General features: G+C 38.6%; 1 protein-coding gene across 3 annotated transcripts in view; it reads right to left on the minus strand.

Moving 5' to 3' along the window:
• The window catches only part of LOC116770693 (visual system homeobox 2-like), a 56810-nt gene extending 41423 nt beyond the window's left edge, over window positions 1-15387 (minus strand). For all 3 annotated transcript variants that reach the window (XM_061520881.1, XM_032662281.2, XM_032662280.2), the window contains exon 1: window positions 14602-15387. In XM_061520881.1, coding sequence (XP_061376865.1) covers window positions 14602-14914 — 313 coding nt within the window. In that variant the 5' untranslated portion in view covers window positions 14915-15387. The remainder of the gene's footprint in view (window positions 1-14601) is intronic.
• Between the last annotated feature and the right edge of the window lie 788 nt (window positions 15388-16175).

Consider the following 16175-nt stretch of genomic DNA (forward strand, 5'->3'; position numbering starts at 1 on the left):
ATCTTACTGTGTGTGTGTGTGTGTGTGTGTGTGTGTGTGTGTGTGTGTACTTGACGGTACAATAGACTGTTAACTTATTGAGCATCACTTCAATGACGTCAATGATGAAGATCTCAAGTTGCTGGTGATGTCACCAAGGTTCACGAGATTGTAGCTTATTTGTTAGACGACGTGACCGACACACAAACACTGTTGTGATATAAAAAAAATTTGAAAAAAAGAAATAGGTATCGGTAAATACTCTGTAATTATAATGAATAATAATTGTTTTCTTGGTAAATTTTCATTAAAGTGTGTTTGTTATTGAAAGTATTTTTTCAATTTTGTCACATTTCGGTTAATAACATTTATCAACCGTGAATTTTTGTTCGTGGTGGTTTGTACTTTTTCCTATGGCGAGTACAAGTTGAGATAATGTAACTTAGACATTTTTAAGAAATAATAAAATTACCACTGATATTTATTTACCCAACAAGTCCAACAAATCAGGAACTACTATCAAGAGCACAAACCGGGCTATCAATGCCAGCTTAATGATTAAATTTCAGTAATTTATTATTTTCTTTATCTCTCACAGTATACATATAATATTTCAAACGCGTAGCCTTTAATTTCAAACAGCATTTCCCCTCTCTGTGTATATTTTTCATGCTAGCGTTCTCCTAATGAGTCATTAATAACAGTTACCAAATTCCCGTTCGTGAGTTAATCTAAACCCTCCAATTAAATTTCTTCCATCCATCCAAAATACAATTGTTCTAAGGCTATGCGGTTCGGTCGGGGATGCCGGCGAGTCAGTGTGTCGACTCCGCGTCCGGTCCGTTTGAAAAAAAATGTTTTAATTAACAGAAATGTTTAGGAAACGGGGAAGGTTCTGTCACCCTTGACGTGGCTTTGTTGGTGACGTATTGATCGAATTCTTGTTATGACTCTGTACTGACTGAATGTAGAGTATAGACAAACCAGCCTAAAGAATAACGAAGATAAAAAAAATCTATTTTGTTTTCTGTTTTAACTATAAAATACATATTTTGAAAGTCTAAAGTAGTGGTGACGCGGAAAAGAGCTTAGTTATTTAATATAAATGTTTGAAGGACATCTTGTAAACGATAAAACGGTTTGTAGAAATCGTAATAATCTATGATTATATTAAGGAACCCTTCTTCGTCTTAAGTTGAGAGGTAAATGGTTAGTGTAGGAGCAACTTTTAGCCCCCTCCCTGACGCCCCGACACCCTCGCGGAGGGAGTCGGTGTGACAATCATTTTGTTTTATGTGTTTACTACTTTAACATGAAGTCCAAAATATTTTCGTCTATTACATAGAAATAAAATCATTATAGACATGTTAGTTTGTATGCCCCAAACTGACCTAACAAAAAATTCTTTGGAGAATTAAAAATGCTCTCTCTATTGAAATAGTTGCTTTGTGATTGGATTTTTTTTACCTAGAGTTTTTACTAGAGCTCTCTCGGCAAGAGCTAAGTTATGTCGATCATAATATTTTCCTCTCATACAACTTCTTAATATTAATAACAAATACAATAATTTTGTAAACAATCATCCCAGTATAACAATAGTGTAGGTGTAAGCCTGTCGTTGTGGTGTGTTCCGCTTTGTGGTGTGTTCCACACTGGTTGCAGCGGTCGTGTTCGAGTGCTGTTTAATGTTAAACTTGCAACTTATCAAATTTACAACATTGTAATTATTCAAATTGGTCTTTTAACAAGAGCGTGTTCACACCGCGCTCTCGCTCGTTCGCTCCTATGGTGTGTTGTGTCGTGTCGTGTCGTGTTGTGGTGTGTTGTGTCGTGTTGTGTCGCCACGTAATGTATCGGGGCCGACAGCCGCCATCTTGACAAACGCATTGAGATTCAACTCACGTCTCACTTTCCGGATATGCATACGGTAAACATCCTCCACGACATCCGATTGTCGACCTTACGCTCGTGTGATAAGGGTCACTCAAATTAGCGAGAGTATTATCTTGTTAAACGTCGCCCACTCTTGTAGCCGCGGCTGTGATAAAAATTGTAATGAATCGCTCTGACCCGACTCACTTATAGTCGGCTATTAAAGGGAGCAGACAATTGAGAATAAACAATAAACATGCATTAAATATAGAAAAATAATTCCCGGATTATAATTTATGATGAAATATCTACGTTACGGATTACTTTACACAACATTTCAATTATCACATAAAATAGTCGCGTGACGTCAGGCTGCTATTAAAATTTTGTTAAATGAGAATATTTCTGTATGAAAACTTGTGGCAGATCATGTCAGCATCGTCGGGATGTGCATCATCCGGCTGCAATAAGCCGATATCTAATAGACTTGGGGTCGGTTAATTGAAAATGTTTGTGTCACACTAAACTTGTAATCCAACAAGAATGCGCCACAATAGGTTCCCCGGCCAGTTCCCTCGGAGCCGTGGCGAAATCGCCGATTAACCCTGAGCGAGTCGTGCGGAGGGTCACACGGGGCTGGCCGTGGTAAGTCGTCTAATACCGCTATGCTATTTCAATTACCGCGGCCCGCTAGCGGCTAATCCGCGAACAAAAGCCCTCTTATAATACGAGATGCTGAGTCGCCGGTCGAAGGTAATTGAAATTTTATTGCCGACGATCTGCCGCATACCAGAGACGACACCCGCCACCGACTCGGAGTGAGCCGCGCTCACCCCACACACGGACGGATAACTCATAACACGCCTCGTATTAATATATTAGAATACCTTGTATTTAAATTAGTTTTTACTATGTTTGATAATTGGGTGATTATAATAATTTCATCGAAAATTATTATAACTATTTGTGTTTCAATGAAAGAAATATATTTTAAAAACAACAAAATATATTTTACATCATTACAATATTCAGAGTGTTTTCCATGGCGAGTTCATAGAAAATATATAAATATATAATATAATACTTTATTAAGAGTTTATGGGAATAAGGAGTTCTCATGTAGAGGGTGACGTCTTGGGACAGCGGAAATAAAAAAATCAGTTTAAAGATCAATGGATTTATAGATTCAAAGACGAGGGTAGCCTCCGGACTAGTTTAAGAACACTACTGTTAAGAAACACAGCAGAAGATGATCATTTACTGGTGAGTAATATAAGTTAGTCCAACGATTTTTTTTTGTTATTATTTTTTCTATATTTTGCAATTCATGGATGGTCTCGTCGAGTACTGTCGGTAGAGTCGCCGCCTGAGTCAACAACGATTGGGTTTCCACGAATTTAGGCAGAAACATAATAACAAAGTGACTTCAGGCGCCATCGCTACTTTATAAACCGAATGACATTATTGGAACTGTCGAAGGTTAAGGCGACACTGTGAACGTATAGAGTATGTTGGTAATACTGAATATGATGCGATTAAACGCGGACTATAAATGATTTATTAAAGTACCTTTAAGTATTAATATATGAACTAAAATATCATAAAAATCTGTGTTATCGCATCGTATCTACTGCCTGGAAGTGTATCCTGGTGTCGACGTCGCGAGGAGCCCGGGTCCTCGCTTCACGCTACCCCAAGGAAGTGCAAATCCAAGGTGTTTTATGTCATTCAATGCTCCTGTCACAATATTGACGAGCAACATTAACAAATGTTCACATTCAGGGGACTGCAGCCCGTCCCAGGCCCCGGCCCGCCCACCTCATTGTCGTGTGATGTTACAATAGGTCCCGCTGAGAAACTTTTTCTATTCTACATTAATCACTACTGTAGTCGTCGTGACATTAGCACGCGACGACTACACCCAGCCAGGAATGAAGTCGCCTTGGACCCGTTCACATTCATATTCATTAATTTATGGTTCACCAAAATATGTCATCGGAGTTTAAATGTACGAATAAAACTATATTGGAAATATGGAATAAAATCAGATGACGAAATAAATATAAGGAAAAACGTGCTGTGTCAATACATTATTATGGAAAACAATTAAAACAGTTCTAGTGAATGAAAATAAATGAATTATTAAATATTTAACAACAGATAATATTTAATTATTTTAATTAAATACCTTCGTAAAATATTGAGAGAACAGATTGCCGATGAGAGCGGTGGGCGTTTGTATTTTATTGAAAAATCATAATTTTAATTTTTTATTAATAAATTTAGAGTTTAATTAATTAATATCCAATTATAAAAATATAACAACACAGCTGAAACGACCATGAGTCATACAGTTGCTCGGAGCTGTAGTGCACTTCTATGTATTTTAATGTCCCACGTCTTGTTGCGCCCTGTGTTAGAGCTCAGAGGGTATGTTTTACATAATACCCATAGGTAAAATTAAATATCAATAAAACAAAATTCATTAAACTATCGTTTGATACGAGGTAACATTACAGTACGTATACAGGTTACTTAATTTTTACAAATGTTTTGTAAGTTGATTGTTGTGGGGAGGTGTCGTTTGATTCTCGTTTATTGTATCGGCGACACACAGCTCTCACGACGTATCAGTTGTATATAATAAGTACGAATAAAACGGGTCTGAGTATGGATCTGTCAAGAAGAGACATCTTTATTTTGTATCTTCTACATATATAGTGTGGTGTTGAACATCATTATCTGTTTTTATTATTTGATAACTTTGTTTAAACTGTCGTTTTAAATCGTTGTATTGCGAATGCTTTGAGTTGTCAGTGACGAAGCTCTGACGAAATTATTGTCAGAAACCTTCAGAGCAATTCAAACCTTATATTTAATAGATTAGGTTCGTTATTACATGGACCGGAGGAGCCAACGGACCGTAGGCAACAACTGACTAGTGATGGAAATATGAATAATTTAAATATTGTTTCAGTAACATTTGATTATATATTGAGAGAGAAACAAAGAGAGAGAATGAAATAGAGAAAAAAGAGAGAGTCTCTTAATGTATTAAGGACGGAGGTCGCATATGTATTTATTTAATAAATGTATGTAGTGATAATGTTTGGGGGTTTTGTATTTTATAAAGAACATGATGTACACAACACAAACATAAAAAAGGAGCGAACAGTGTGCCATAACGTGATGCAGGGAGTAGATGTCACGGAACATATAACTCTATACAGCAGGACAAGAACGGTCAGTTTAAATATCACAGTCGAGTTGTTTACAATATTTTTATTACTTGTTTACATCACTACCTCAACAGTCAACACCCGTGAGGAGAAGGCCTGAGGCGCGGGGTGCAGGACCCGGGGCTCGGCGCGCGGGGCTCGGGGTGGTGGTGGTATAGCAGCGTTAATAGCAGGCAGTTAGGGCCCTTTGTCGAACGTGTGAAGTGAGCACTGGGGATACGAGCTCTGAGCTCCAGCCCGACCTAGCTTGACACGCCTCGCCCCTCCTCTTTCATACAACCTTGAAAGCGTCCGGGGAAATCGTACTGACACCGAAAGGTCACCATATTTTGGCCAAGTGCAGTATGAAACCTGTTTATTGCGACCTACCCCGCTTCCTGCCCCGAGGAACCCATGGTGCGTTATTTCGCAAAAATCAGCGCGCGACAGTAGGCCTAATAGCGGTGTTCTTAAGGGTGTAATTTCCTTATATTTTTTCGGGATGAGTTTGGGACATGTGTCGCCATCTATCGGTACAGTTATTGCAGGCGCTAGGCTCCGCCGCCGGGAGCGACGCTCAGGGTATTGTTAAACCAATTTTTCTTGGTTTTGATATAATTTTACAGAAGGCACGTGGTCTATTGCAATTTAAATAGCTTAAGCGAACGCCGAGCTTTTTAATTTTCCGTGAAAGCAGCATTGAGTCGAGAGAAATTTAAATTTTTACTTCTGCTATCGTCAGAGCGAACACAACAACGTCATCTAATTATAGCGAAGAGAATAAAAATTATTATCGAGGACAAGGTTATTGAGACACGAAGTCTGCTCGAGTCCAAACAGCGAGCGTAATGGAGTTATTAATTTTTAATCATGTGAGTAATTTCATCTCCGCTATTTTCCGAACCTCGAACCGAATAATTGAGATTCAGAATTTAGGATGTTCATTACCCGTGTTGGGAGGGCGCTGAGGACGTCTCGAGAAAACGATTAAAACAACCGATTGACAGGCCACCTTTGATCTTCCGTGTATCTATATGAGATCGAGATGTGTACGTTACAAAACGGACTTTATATACAGCGTGTTACGGTCCACTTTCATGACGCCGAGTTGACAAAAGGAAAATTAACATGTTCTTACATGGCTTTGTATTGCTCGACACAGAGAACGAGCGGCGGTCGGGGGTAGAGCAAACTAACGCTTTGCAAATTAAATCAATATTTGAATTTATACACCTTTTTGTAATTCATATGCTATGGAAATTTATTGTTAGGAAAATCTAATTTCATGTGTGTATTATACGTCGCCTATGGTACAACTCAGTTAATAAGTACGCTGAATATTTTTATTTTATTCAATAAGACCTTTAGATCTTTCATTACGTTCTATGTTATATTTTAATTCCTCCCTGAATTGTATAGAGCGGCGGCACTTCGACCGGTCCGGTATACGTGCGATGACCGAATTAGAAAACGAATTAATAAAACAAAATAAATCAATGTTTGTTTGTCAGTCAGTGAGTGTTGGAGATGTTCTGGCTATCTGTTTCTATCTTCCTGTTATGGGACACAGTCGGAAACATTATCTTGCACATTACCTCAAAAAGTACGTTATGATCTAGTTCGGTTGTCACTGGAGATGTTTTACGGAGGCTCACACGTTCATTTGCCGTGTTCGGTGATACGCGATTATCAGCCTTATTGCCTTAAATTATTCTATCACTGATGGGAGCATAGCTCGACGCGGCTCTCATTAAGTCCGGATTGCCCCGGCTCGGCTTAATAAGAAAATAGCGACTTGGTTCACGTTCATGAAGGATGAGGGTACACCTGGATCATCATTAATGTTTCATTCATCACACTACTAACAAATTGTCTCACCGATCTCCTACGCCTATATTTTCATTTACAAGTTCCTGATACAAAAGATCTAAATAGCGGTCAAGCTACATTTATAAAATTAATGTAGCTGTTGTGGTTAGTGGCTCGGTGATTATCGATTATTTTGAAGTTAAAATATGAATTTATATATACATTAGAGTCAGTGTTGAGGTGACACAGACGTGTTGGTGGAACTGTTTTATTTATATCACCACAGCCACATTTCAGTAACACGCTGAACAGCGTTCTTCACTCTTTCCATTTACACGAGATGTAATTTTCTTAGGAACGAACACTCGTGTTCACGGATGTTATGCATTAATTTGTTACGAATTAAAATCGTCATGTAAAAATTGTAACACGAGTAAACCGAGTAATTACAAACTTCAAATTTGGTTCGTAATTAAGCACTCGTCGCTGTGAGCCGTTAGCGAAGTACTCTAAACAAACCATCGGACCCCCTCCAAAAAACACCATTCTATGTATTGTCCGAATTCTAAATGCTAATCCGGCGTAGCAACCTCCCCCCTCCCCCAAGGCCCTCCATCCGCTGTACCCCCCACACCGCCCTCGTCCCGGACCCCGGACCCCGCAGGCCAGATTCTCGAAGGCTCGTCCTAATGGAGTTTTTAAATGAATAACCGCTGGCTGAAGAAAATTAAGCCATCTCAGGTTAAAAAGTCCGAAGCGAGGGTCAGGGTGGGTGGGATCATTTTGGAGAAAATTTTTTTGGGGGAACGTTGACGGTGCGGAATAAGACTTCAGAGGCACTGTTATTATTAGTAATACGATACTATTCAATGTTTATATGTTATTAACAGATACACTGCTTACTGCTACACATATACACAAACAGTCATATACATCGCAATATTATAATCCTCGTGATATCCATTCAACAGGAATATTCGATAACATTACTAATTATATAAAATCATTGATATTTCAATGACGTATGGAACGGAACGGGAGCTAGTAATGATTTAATTTATTATTTATTAAGCGAGGCGGATCGTCGGAGCGATGGAATAACTACACAACGATCCGAAACGTTCATAAAATTTACATAATAAGATCATACAGTGATGGAATTAAATAACTCATTGTAAATAACCGCCCAATTTATATTCAGACCGAGGGGGCATTATCATAATCGGCTGCTTCCGACTTTTCCAAGAGGAAGTGAGAGAGGGAATCGTAATATTCCGTGCATCAGAAGGAGACGGAACACCTCTGTGACTCGAAAATGCTTGCCAAAAAATTAAATTGTATGAAACCCTCGGTGTAAGGCCATGATTCAAGAAATGGTAATCGATCAATTATAATTCTATATATTTAGTAACTTTGTACCAAAAGCTCAGTCATAGCAGTCATCATGTTTTCTTATGGAATGATTATAAACGTCTGTTTTGGTTTCTGTCAGACACAGCGGTATGTGGGTTTATTTCCACCCGGATCGTCATTTTCTAAGGAGTGTTGAGGTGTTTCTTGGAAACCCTCGGGGGTGTTTTATGGTTGGTGTCCCGCTCCAATACTTGAGGATGAAGTGTTAGGGCACTCCGAGAGAAAACATAGTTTGGGGGCCTTTTATGTCTTGGTGAGTGTACAAACAGTTCCTACAGTAGCACTTCCGAGAAAAAAGTAAAATCCGCGGGAAATCTCGCGACGGCGAGAGGTCGAGTGTCCTCTATTATTGTTAGACCCTGCCAGGTGAGATGTCGATCTAACTGCTCTAATAATAAAGTGGAAATTCAGACGGCGGACGGATAGTTTCGTTTTCAGGCTAATTAGAAGCGAGGGAGGCATCACTGCGACGTTATAAACTGAGCCCTATTACTCAGAGAGACGACTTTGGTTCGAGCCAGAGCATTGAGAGCGTTAGTTCGTTGACGACTAAAGGAAAAATTTGGACGTTTGTTTGTGTTTTTGATAAAAATATTTTCAGCCATAGCTTTACAAACGAACCAGAATTAGGCGGCTCTAATTTGCGGCTAGCGTCGGCAAATTAACTGCCAACACACTCTTCCAAAATTATGATTAGTTACATTTCAATAAATTTCTATTCATACAATAAACTTAATGGGCTCGGTAATAATTATTTATTTTGATTATGATGAGTTCAGTTAACAATATCTTATAAAGACATTTGTGTTACAGATAAGGTGAGGCTCAGAGATCAAACATATAGAGGTTTCAGGCGACGCCAGGACGCGAGCTAGCTTTATGAAACTAGCTATTAGGGGCGGCCTCTTTGTGCGGAGGTGTCGAGGTGCTCTCGTCTTCTGGTATTATTACTGCGGGAGCGTGAGCAACTCACTCATTGCACAAATATTAACAGCGATGGAGTCCCGACAAGACACGGCGACTAAAGACATTACGAAAAAACGAAATGAGGAAACGACTGGCAACTGGTGACTAGCGGGTTACACAGTAGACGAAATCATATTGTTAAATGATTACTGAATGACTGCACGTTCTTCTCATAGTTATTTTTGGATTAGTAGATAATGTCTAATTATAGAAACACGCGAGTTACCGGTGACATGTTCTTAAATGAGAACGATAATGTTTTTACCCTGGTAAGGAGAGACAGTACATTGTGAAGTCTCGTTTAGAAAATTTATAATATCTAGTGTATAAAGATGCCAGAGAAATGGGAATCATCAATAAGGTTGTCATTGAATTAGTACAGAATATAAATAGCACAACTTTGGAAACCGATTTTATGAGACAAATATTATTTTTTAAGAGTTTGTTTATTCTGTTATGATCTGACGTTAAACATTTACTCTTTAGTTCTCAATGGGTTATTAGTACGAACTTTTTTGACAGAACGTTCCGCGATACAGTTTTACATCAAAGATAGTATCTACTTGAAACAAAAGTACGAATTTTCAAATATATTTAAAGATTTTTAAATACTACAAGACAATGATAAATTGGATAAGAATAAATAGCTCTAAATATAGTATTAAGAAATCTAAACGGAAAATATTAATACTATATAATAGGTTACAAACAAAAAAAACTACAAGAATGTTCTCCAAGTGACCGAATACGTGTAGTGATGTAAGGCAAGCTGGTGATATCAGTGAATGGATTAAAATTGTCAGCGATGTTGAAAGTGAATGATTCTCAATACTCTTGACACATTGCAAGAGCTCTTCATCATCGAGATCTTCCGAGGAGGAGGACCACCTACCACATTAACCACCTAGTTCGAGACCTACTGAACATATTTCAGTTTTATTTTACGGTATTCCAATAAAAACTCTACCCGTTATCTCCATGTTGTAGTTTATAGAGTTCCTACAATAAACTATTGATAATAAAATTATATTTACTAAACATAATTGAAGGTATTTCCTAAAAAAAGACGAGGAATCGGGTGAAAGTTTTAAAAAGACAAAGTGATCATTGACAACGTCATAGTTTGTTCACGACGGGCTTGTATAATATATATATTATTGTACATAGTTTAATTATAATAGAGAAGGTAGTGAGAACAGTGAGCACGCAGCTAGGTAAAGAGTCGTGGGGTTGCCGAGCTGCGGAGTGTCTCCGTCAACAATACCTAAACTGTCCTACTCGTACAACGACTTTTGTTCCTATGAAAGGATGAATCCTGTATTGGACGAGTACTGTCCGCAGTCACACGCACGCCTAGCCTTCATAACACGGCGACTTAGATATAGCAACGAACACACGAAACAAACATGAAAATATACAAATCTGTTCCAAAGACAGGGAAACGAGAAAAATATAATAGTTTAAAAAATATTACTAAAACCTATACAAGACGCTATCATAATTAAAATAATGTAATTAAATAGAATTTACAAATATATGTCATAATGATATAATTTTAAATATTTTTCTTATAATGTACGTGTCGGTGCGTGTCGTCGGTACCGAGCTAATAAAGCCGAGCTCTCATTCACACCTCCCAGAAGATCTCATCGCGTCCTCTGACTCGTCTGACGAGACGCAGCGGACGCATATATTACATTATATAACAGCATCAGTACATGTTAAATCGATGTCACCAGTGAGTGTGATGGGTTCATGAAGGAGCTTCTCGTGACAATCATTTATTACTTGAAATGAAAAAATATAAGTTATTTTTAATAATGATATACGAATATAATAGGTGCAGCTCGACTCAGTATTTGTTAGTTCATCCGGTCGAAGACTGCTTTAACTAGGAAGTAGTCATAAGTCAGTGACTTACACCACCACGGAACTAACTGGTTTGGTACGGGGAAGGGTTAACTACACACACACACATATACACACATGTCACAGCTGTTACTGTGTGTGTGTGTGTGCGAAAAATAAGATGTTGGTAGCAGATTGGAACTATTGAAAGATGTAGAATTGACTCAATCGACACAGACATATCGTTGATGGATTTAAAGTATAATATTAGCATATCTTGATATATTTGTTACGGCGACAGGTTCTCTCGTTAAAGTTCATTTTAAATGACATATATTTGAACAGATACAGGAGAGTAATGTTTGTTCAAAAAGTAACAATAACAAAAACAGAAGAGTTATCAAAGAAGTTAGTGACTGAGGCGGCGTTGTAATTGTGAGGACAGTTGTAATGAGATGTGATTCTGTTTCTTAAATCATTCGCTTTTTACTTCTTTATTCTTTATAGAAAATATCAAAACACTTCACAGACATGTTGTATTAAAAAATTAAGAATAGAGACGTACCTGACTAAAAGCCTAAGCTTGTGAAAGCACCGACAAACCTTAATTATAGCTCAATGATAGTTATTAGTATTTATTGCAATGAATTTTCAGCTAAATACTATTCTTAACCAAAATAAATTCCTTGTAAGAACTAGACTACAAGCCGAGCGATGCCTCGCTCAGCTCTGGTAGCCGATGCGACCTCTTCTACCCTTTGACCTTCGTTGATTGAATGACGTCACCGTAATCGAAGCCAGGGCAGGAGATAGAGGAAACCTCAATAATAATAATAATAATAAAGGCCGTAGTCAGTGAACACATGTCAAACAATCGGCGACACCTCACAAAGTGGAGCAAAAACTCGCTCTCAAAAGAAAAGACAAGACATTGAGGGCTCACACCTCTAAGAATAACCCTTTATGCTTAATAAAGGAGGCTGCACAAAGAGCCTACAGATTTGTCAGTTTGATAATGGGTTAGTTGATATCCGAGCGTTTTGGTCAATTTGTCTTTGTGCTGCTGTTTGCTTCATTTCAGAGTTGATCGTTTTGCTCTTTTCTGTTCTACAAAAATCACCTCATAGAAGTGGGTTCGTAGTTCTAAGGTTATATTATGACATAAACAATGCGTCCATAATAGCACGTTTTTAAACTTGGACTATTTTCGTTCTATATTTGTAATGTGCTTTTCAAGTTAACCGCGAGTCCCATTTATTAAGCATTATCTCAACATTATATACCCTCAACATTACAGTTGTAACTGAATTGACACTATAAGTATTTTACATATAAAAAAAATACCACAAATTTCTCAATGTGAGCCATTTACTTAAATTTTAATAAGCAAATCGGGAATTGAGTATAATTAACAATTGAAACTAAATATTAAAAGAAAGAAAAGAAAAGATCCTTCGAAAAGCTTTTTACTTTTTATAATACACTGATATAAAGAACAAGAAATAGCTTTAAATCTTATAACGTTCATTACAACATCAACAATATTATATTATTTAAGTTAATTTTATTACAAATGTACTTTTAGATCATTAATATTCCCTGATATCGTTTTCCAAAACTTATTTAACCTAACCTTTAGGAAAAAGTGTCAACACCCGCAGGTGACTTGTAATAATTCTCCTCTCTGCGTTTAATGTTAAATCCATTACACAAAATGAATTCCAAAGTGAGCCCTAGTTTGGATCGGATGTGAACGCGCCAAAAACTTAGATGATTTTAAGCCAATGAACTGATATGAGCATAGTTGTTGGTGCGTACCGCGTGCTTGTGTTGTAGGTTAAGAGGCATGGCTTTACATAAAATATCATTATATGAGTTCAGTTGATATTTAATATTAATAGAGTATTAATAGAAACATGAGGTTGCTTGTGTTTTGGTGACTGGAGATATTTAGTGAATATAAAGACAGAGGACATTCATAGTAAAATAATATTTAATAACAAAAATAAACAATAAAGAAGAGAAGATAAGTAGGAGTATTGTTATATACAATATAATGAATTATAATGATTTTGTGCTTGTTTTGTACGTCTTAAAATAAAATGTCATAACTCGTATGGTCGGTGACTCAGTTAAAATTATTTAAAAATGTATATTTTGTTATTGCAGTAAAAAATCATTATTATTTGTGTTTGTTTAAAATTTCACGATTTTCTTATTCTAATGACTATAATATAATTAATAAGATTCTGTCCTTTTCTTGTTGGACCTAGGATATATTTCATTTCGGTAATCGATTTGTTTTTTGATAATTAAATTATGTGTTTTATTTATATTTTTGTAAAAAAAAATATGTTTTTAAAAAAATTAACAGACCTGTTATAAGTTCCTATTAATTTCTACCTGTAGCATATGAAAACGGCTTAAACCTCTTGTTATTTCTGGAGGTCGCCTCCGTATTTTAAGCCGACGGCGTCCTAATATTTTTATCTTGGAACCAAGTTCTTGATTCCTTCGCTAAATATTAACTCCTTTGAAAATATATTGTTACAACTTACAGCATCCATATTCCCCCGATTACATGTCTTTATGAAACACGAAGTTAATAAAATATGTTAGTCAATTTGGCACAAACATTTCTTTAATTTTAAAATTAATATCTACATAAAATGCTGTCGCAAATTTTGCTTGGAAAAATTATTTAAAAGCTATTAAATGTATTTTTAATTACTTATTCAAGTTTAATCAGATCTTATTAGAGAATACGTCTCCTACGACACGAAATCCAATTCGACAGAATCCGTCTTTTCCTATTACAAAGACATTTTTTGAGTAGGTTTTACTTTAACTCATTATAATATCGAGACCAAACAAACGTTCTCATCCATAAAGTCGTCTCTATCTCTCCAGGAAGCACTCACTTCTAAAGCTTTCTAATCAAGTTATTTCAATGACAGTTGGATGAGACTCTTCTGTTTTTCTCATTTATAATATAATTTTACTTCATTTTACTTTTAAATTAATGATTTCAATCTTTATTTTATTAAAAATATATTGTCCTAAGACTCTGTGTCGGATGGTGTTTGATATAATTCTAGTTAAAATTAGGTTAAATAACGATTTCCTTAACGCGAGGTGTCATACTGGGAAGTCTTTGGATTATAAAATAGAAATCTCATCAGGAGACAGGTCGATCAGGACCGTATTTTAGGTAATTCTATAATGAATAAGCAATGCCGGGTCGGCTGGTCGCGGATCTCGCCGTAACCCGATCCAGCCACCGTCGACAGCTCGCACAAAACAGTATTGTCTGACTCAGAGAGCTAATTATAATAAAGAAAAAAGCGCTAATTAAAACGTGGCGAGAAACAGCCGCCGGCGACACTACACAATGACGAGCTATTGAACAAGAACTGCGGGACAATGCGGGGAATGGGACGCGAGGAATTCACCGACTTAGAAGTATTATGAGTGGTCCAGTCTGGCTGGCACTTACCGGGAGGAGGATGGAGGAGCGGCGGGCCCGGGAGGAAGGCTGCGGCGACGGCGGCCTGGGCGTTGAAAGCGGCGGCGTAGGCGACACGACTGGCCACCGAGGCCGGCAGGGGGAACTGAGGCGTGTAGGGAGAACGAGGCTCACGGCTCTCGGACAGGTTGAGGACCCTGTCGTCCCGGGACTCGAAGTATCTGTCCCGGGACTCTCTGTTGTCGGACAGACCGAGCAGCTCCTGGATGGCGAACGGCGACCTCTGCGGCGCCCGCGGAGCGCTCGCGTTAGCGCTCATCGCTTGCATCGTAATGAAGCTCATTCAACAAACTCTCGAATTAAGATCATTCATCCACTTCATCGTCGCTCATTCACAGCGGACTTCTCGGACTTGTCGGACTTCAAGGATTTCTCGGACTCTGGCCGTCTCTTCCAAGTCACTTTAATAAAGTTCTGAACCACTGAACGATGTTTTCGAGTCAACTAAGTTGGATGATATCGATAGTAGTCTGTTCCGTTAATGTAATTGTTTAGGAGACCAATGAAGACCAGCGTCTTGTGATCTCGCGAATGGTCTGTGTGACGTATTATTTCTGTTGCAGCGTGACGAGCGCTCTCCGCGGCGTCCGGAGCGCTTCTGTCCTCGTCACCTCCCGGCTCTTTGTAAAGACGAGCTCACTCCCCTCACCCCCCGGTCTCACCCTCCTACCCGCTCACTGACGAAAAATCCTAATTCCCAACCCTCCGTTTAGCTCTCACGCCCTTGTCGAACTGCGCCGCGGAGCTCTCTCTCCGCTCCGGAACGTCCTAACGACTCTACCACCGAGCGTACTTTACGTCCATATGGAATCGGACCTGCTACACCCCGGCGCGGGCGGGCGGAGCCTACTAATAGCCAATACGGATATTTTGTTACCGCACTCTATTGGCCAGATTTCTTCGCGGGGGACACGCCTACAGATATAGAGACGGATGAAACACGACTGTATGGCATCGTGTTACCTTTTAAAATACTCTGTGTTCTCGTGCTTTGATTTAATTTTGATTAATTGTAGAAATGAAAAGCGCTGGTGCGGGTAGCGGGCGCAGTCCAGGGGTAGAGACGCGGCGGCCGGGGCCCGGGCCGGGGCCGGGGGGTGGTGAGGTCTCTAGGTCCGGTCCGGCCGGTCCCAGCCGTGTTCCCAGCGGCAGGTGGATAGGCTCGTAATTTCCCAGCCGGTGTGTCCTCCGCCTTATTTAGTTATTCTCAATAGAGCCTAGAGGGGGTATTCACTCTGGTGGTTTGTTTCACACGAGTGTATAATATCCTCCATTATACTTCATTACCCTCAACCAGAGGACCGTGTTCTGTCCGTGTGTGTGTGTGTGTGTGTGTGTCTTGTTTTGATCATCTCATCTCCCTTACATCTCCTGCTCCTGCGCATGTATATTTGTTGAGAGCTCGCTAGTTGCTGTCGTTTCTCAAATACTACACTTGTGTTTGGTTAGTTGTCTCCGTTATTTAATATATATATATTCCGTGAACGCTCGCTGATCGCTTCTAGACTCTTAATTACGTTATTACCAGGCGTCTCATTAGAACG

This window comes from Danaus plexippus, chromosome 7 (assembly GCF_018135715.1).
Source record: "Danaus plexippus chromosome 7, MEX_DaPlex, whole genome shotgun sequence".
In the NCBI taxonomy this organism is placed as follows: Eukaryota; Metazoa; Arthropoda; class Insecta; order Lepidoptera; family Nymphalidae; genus Danaus; species Danaus plexippus.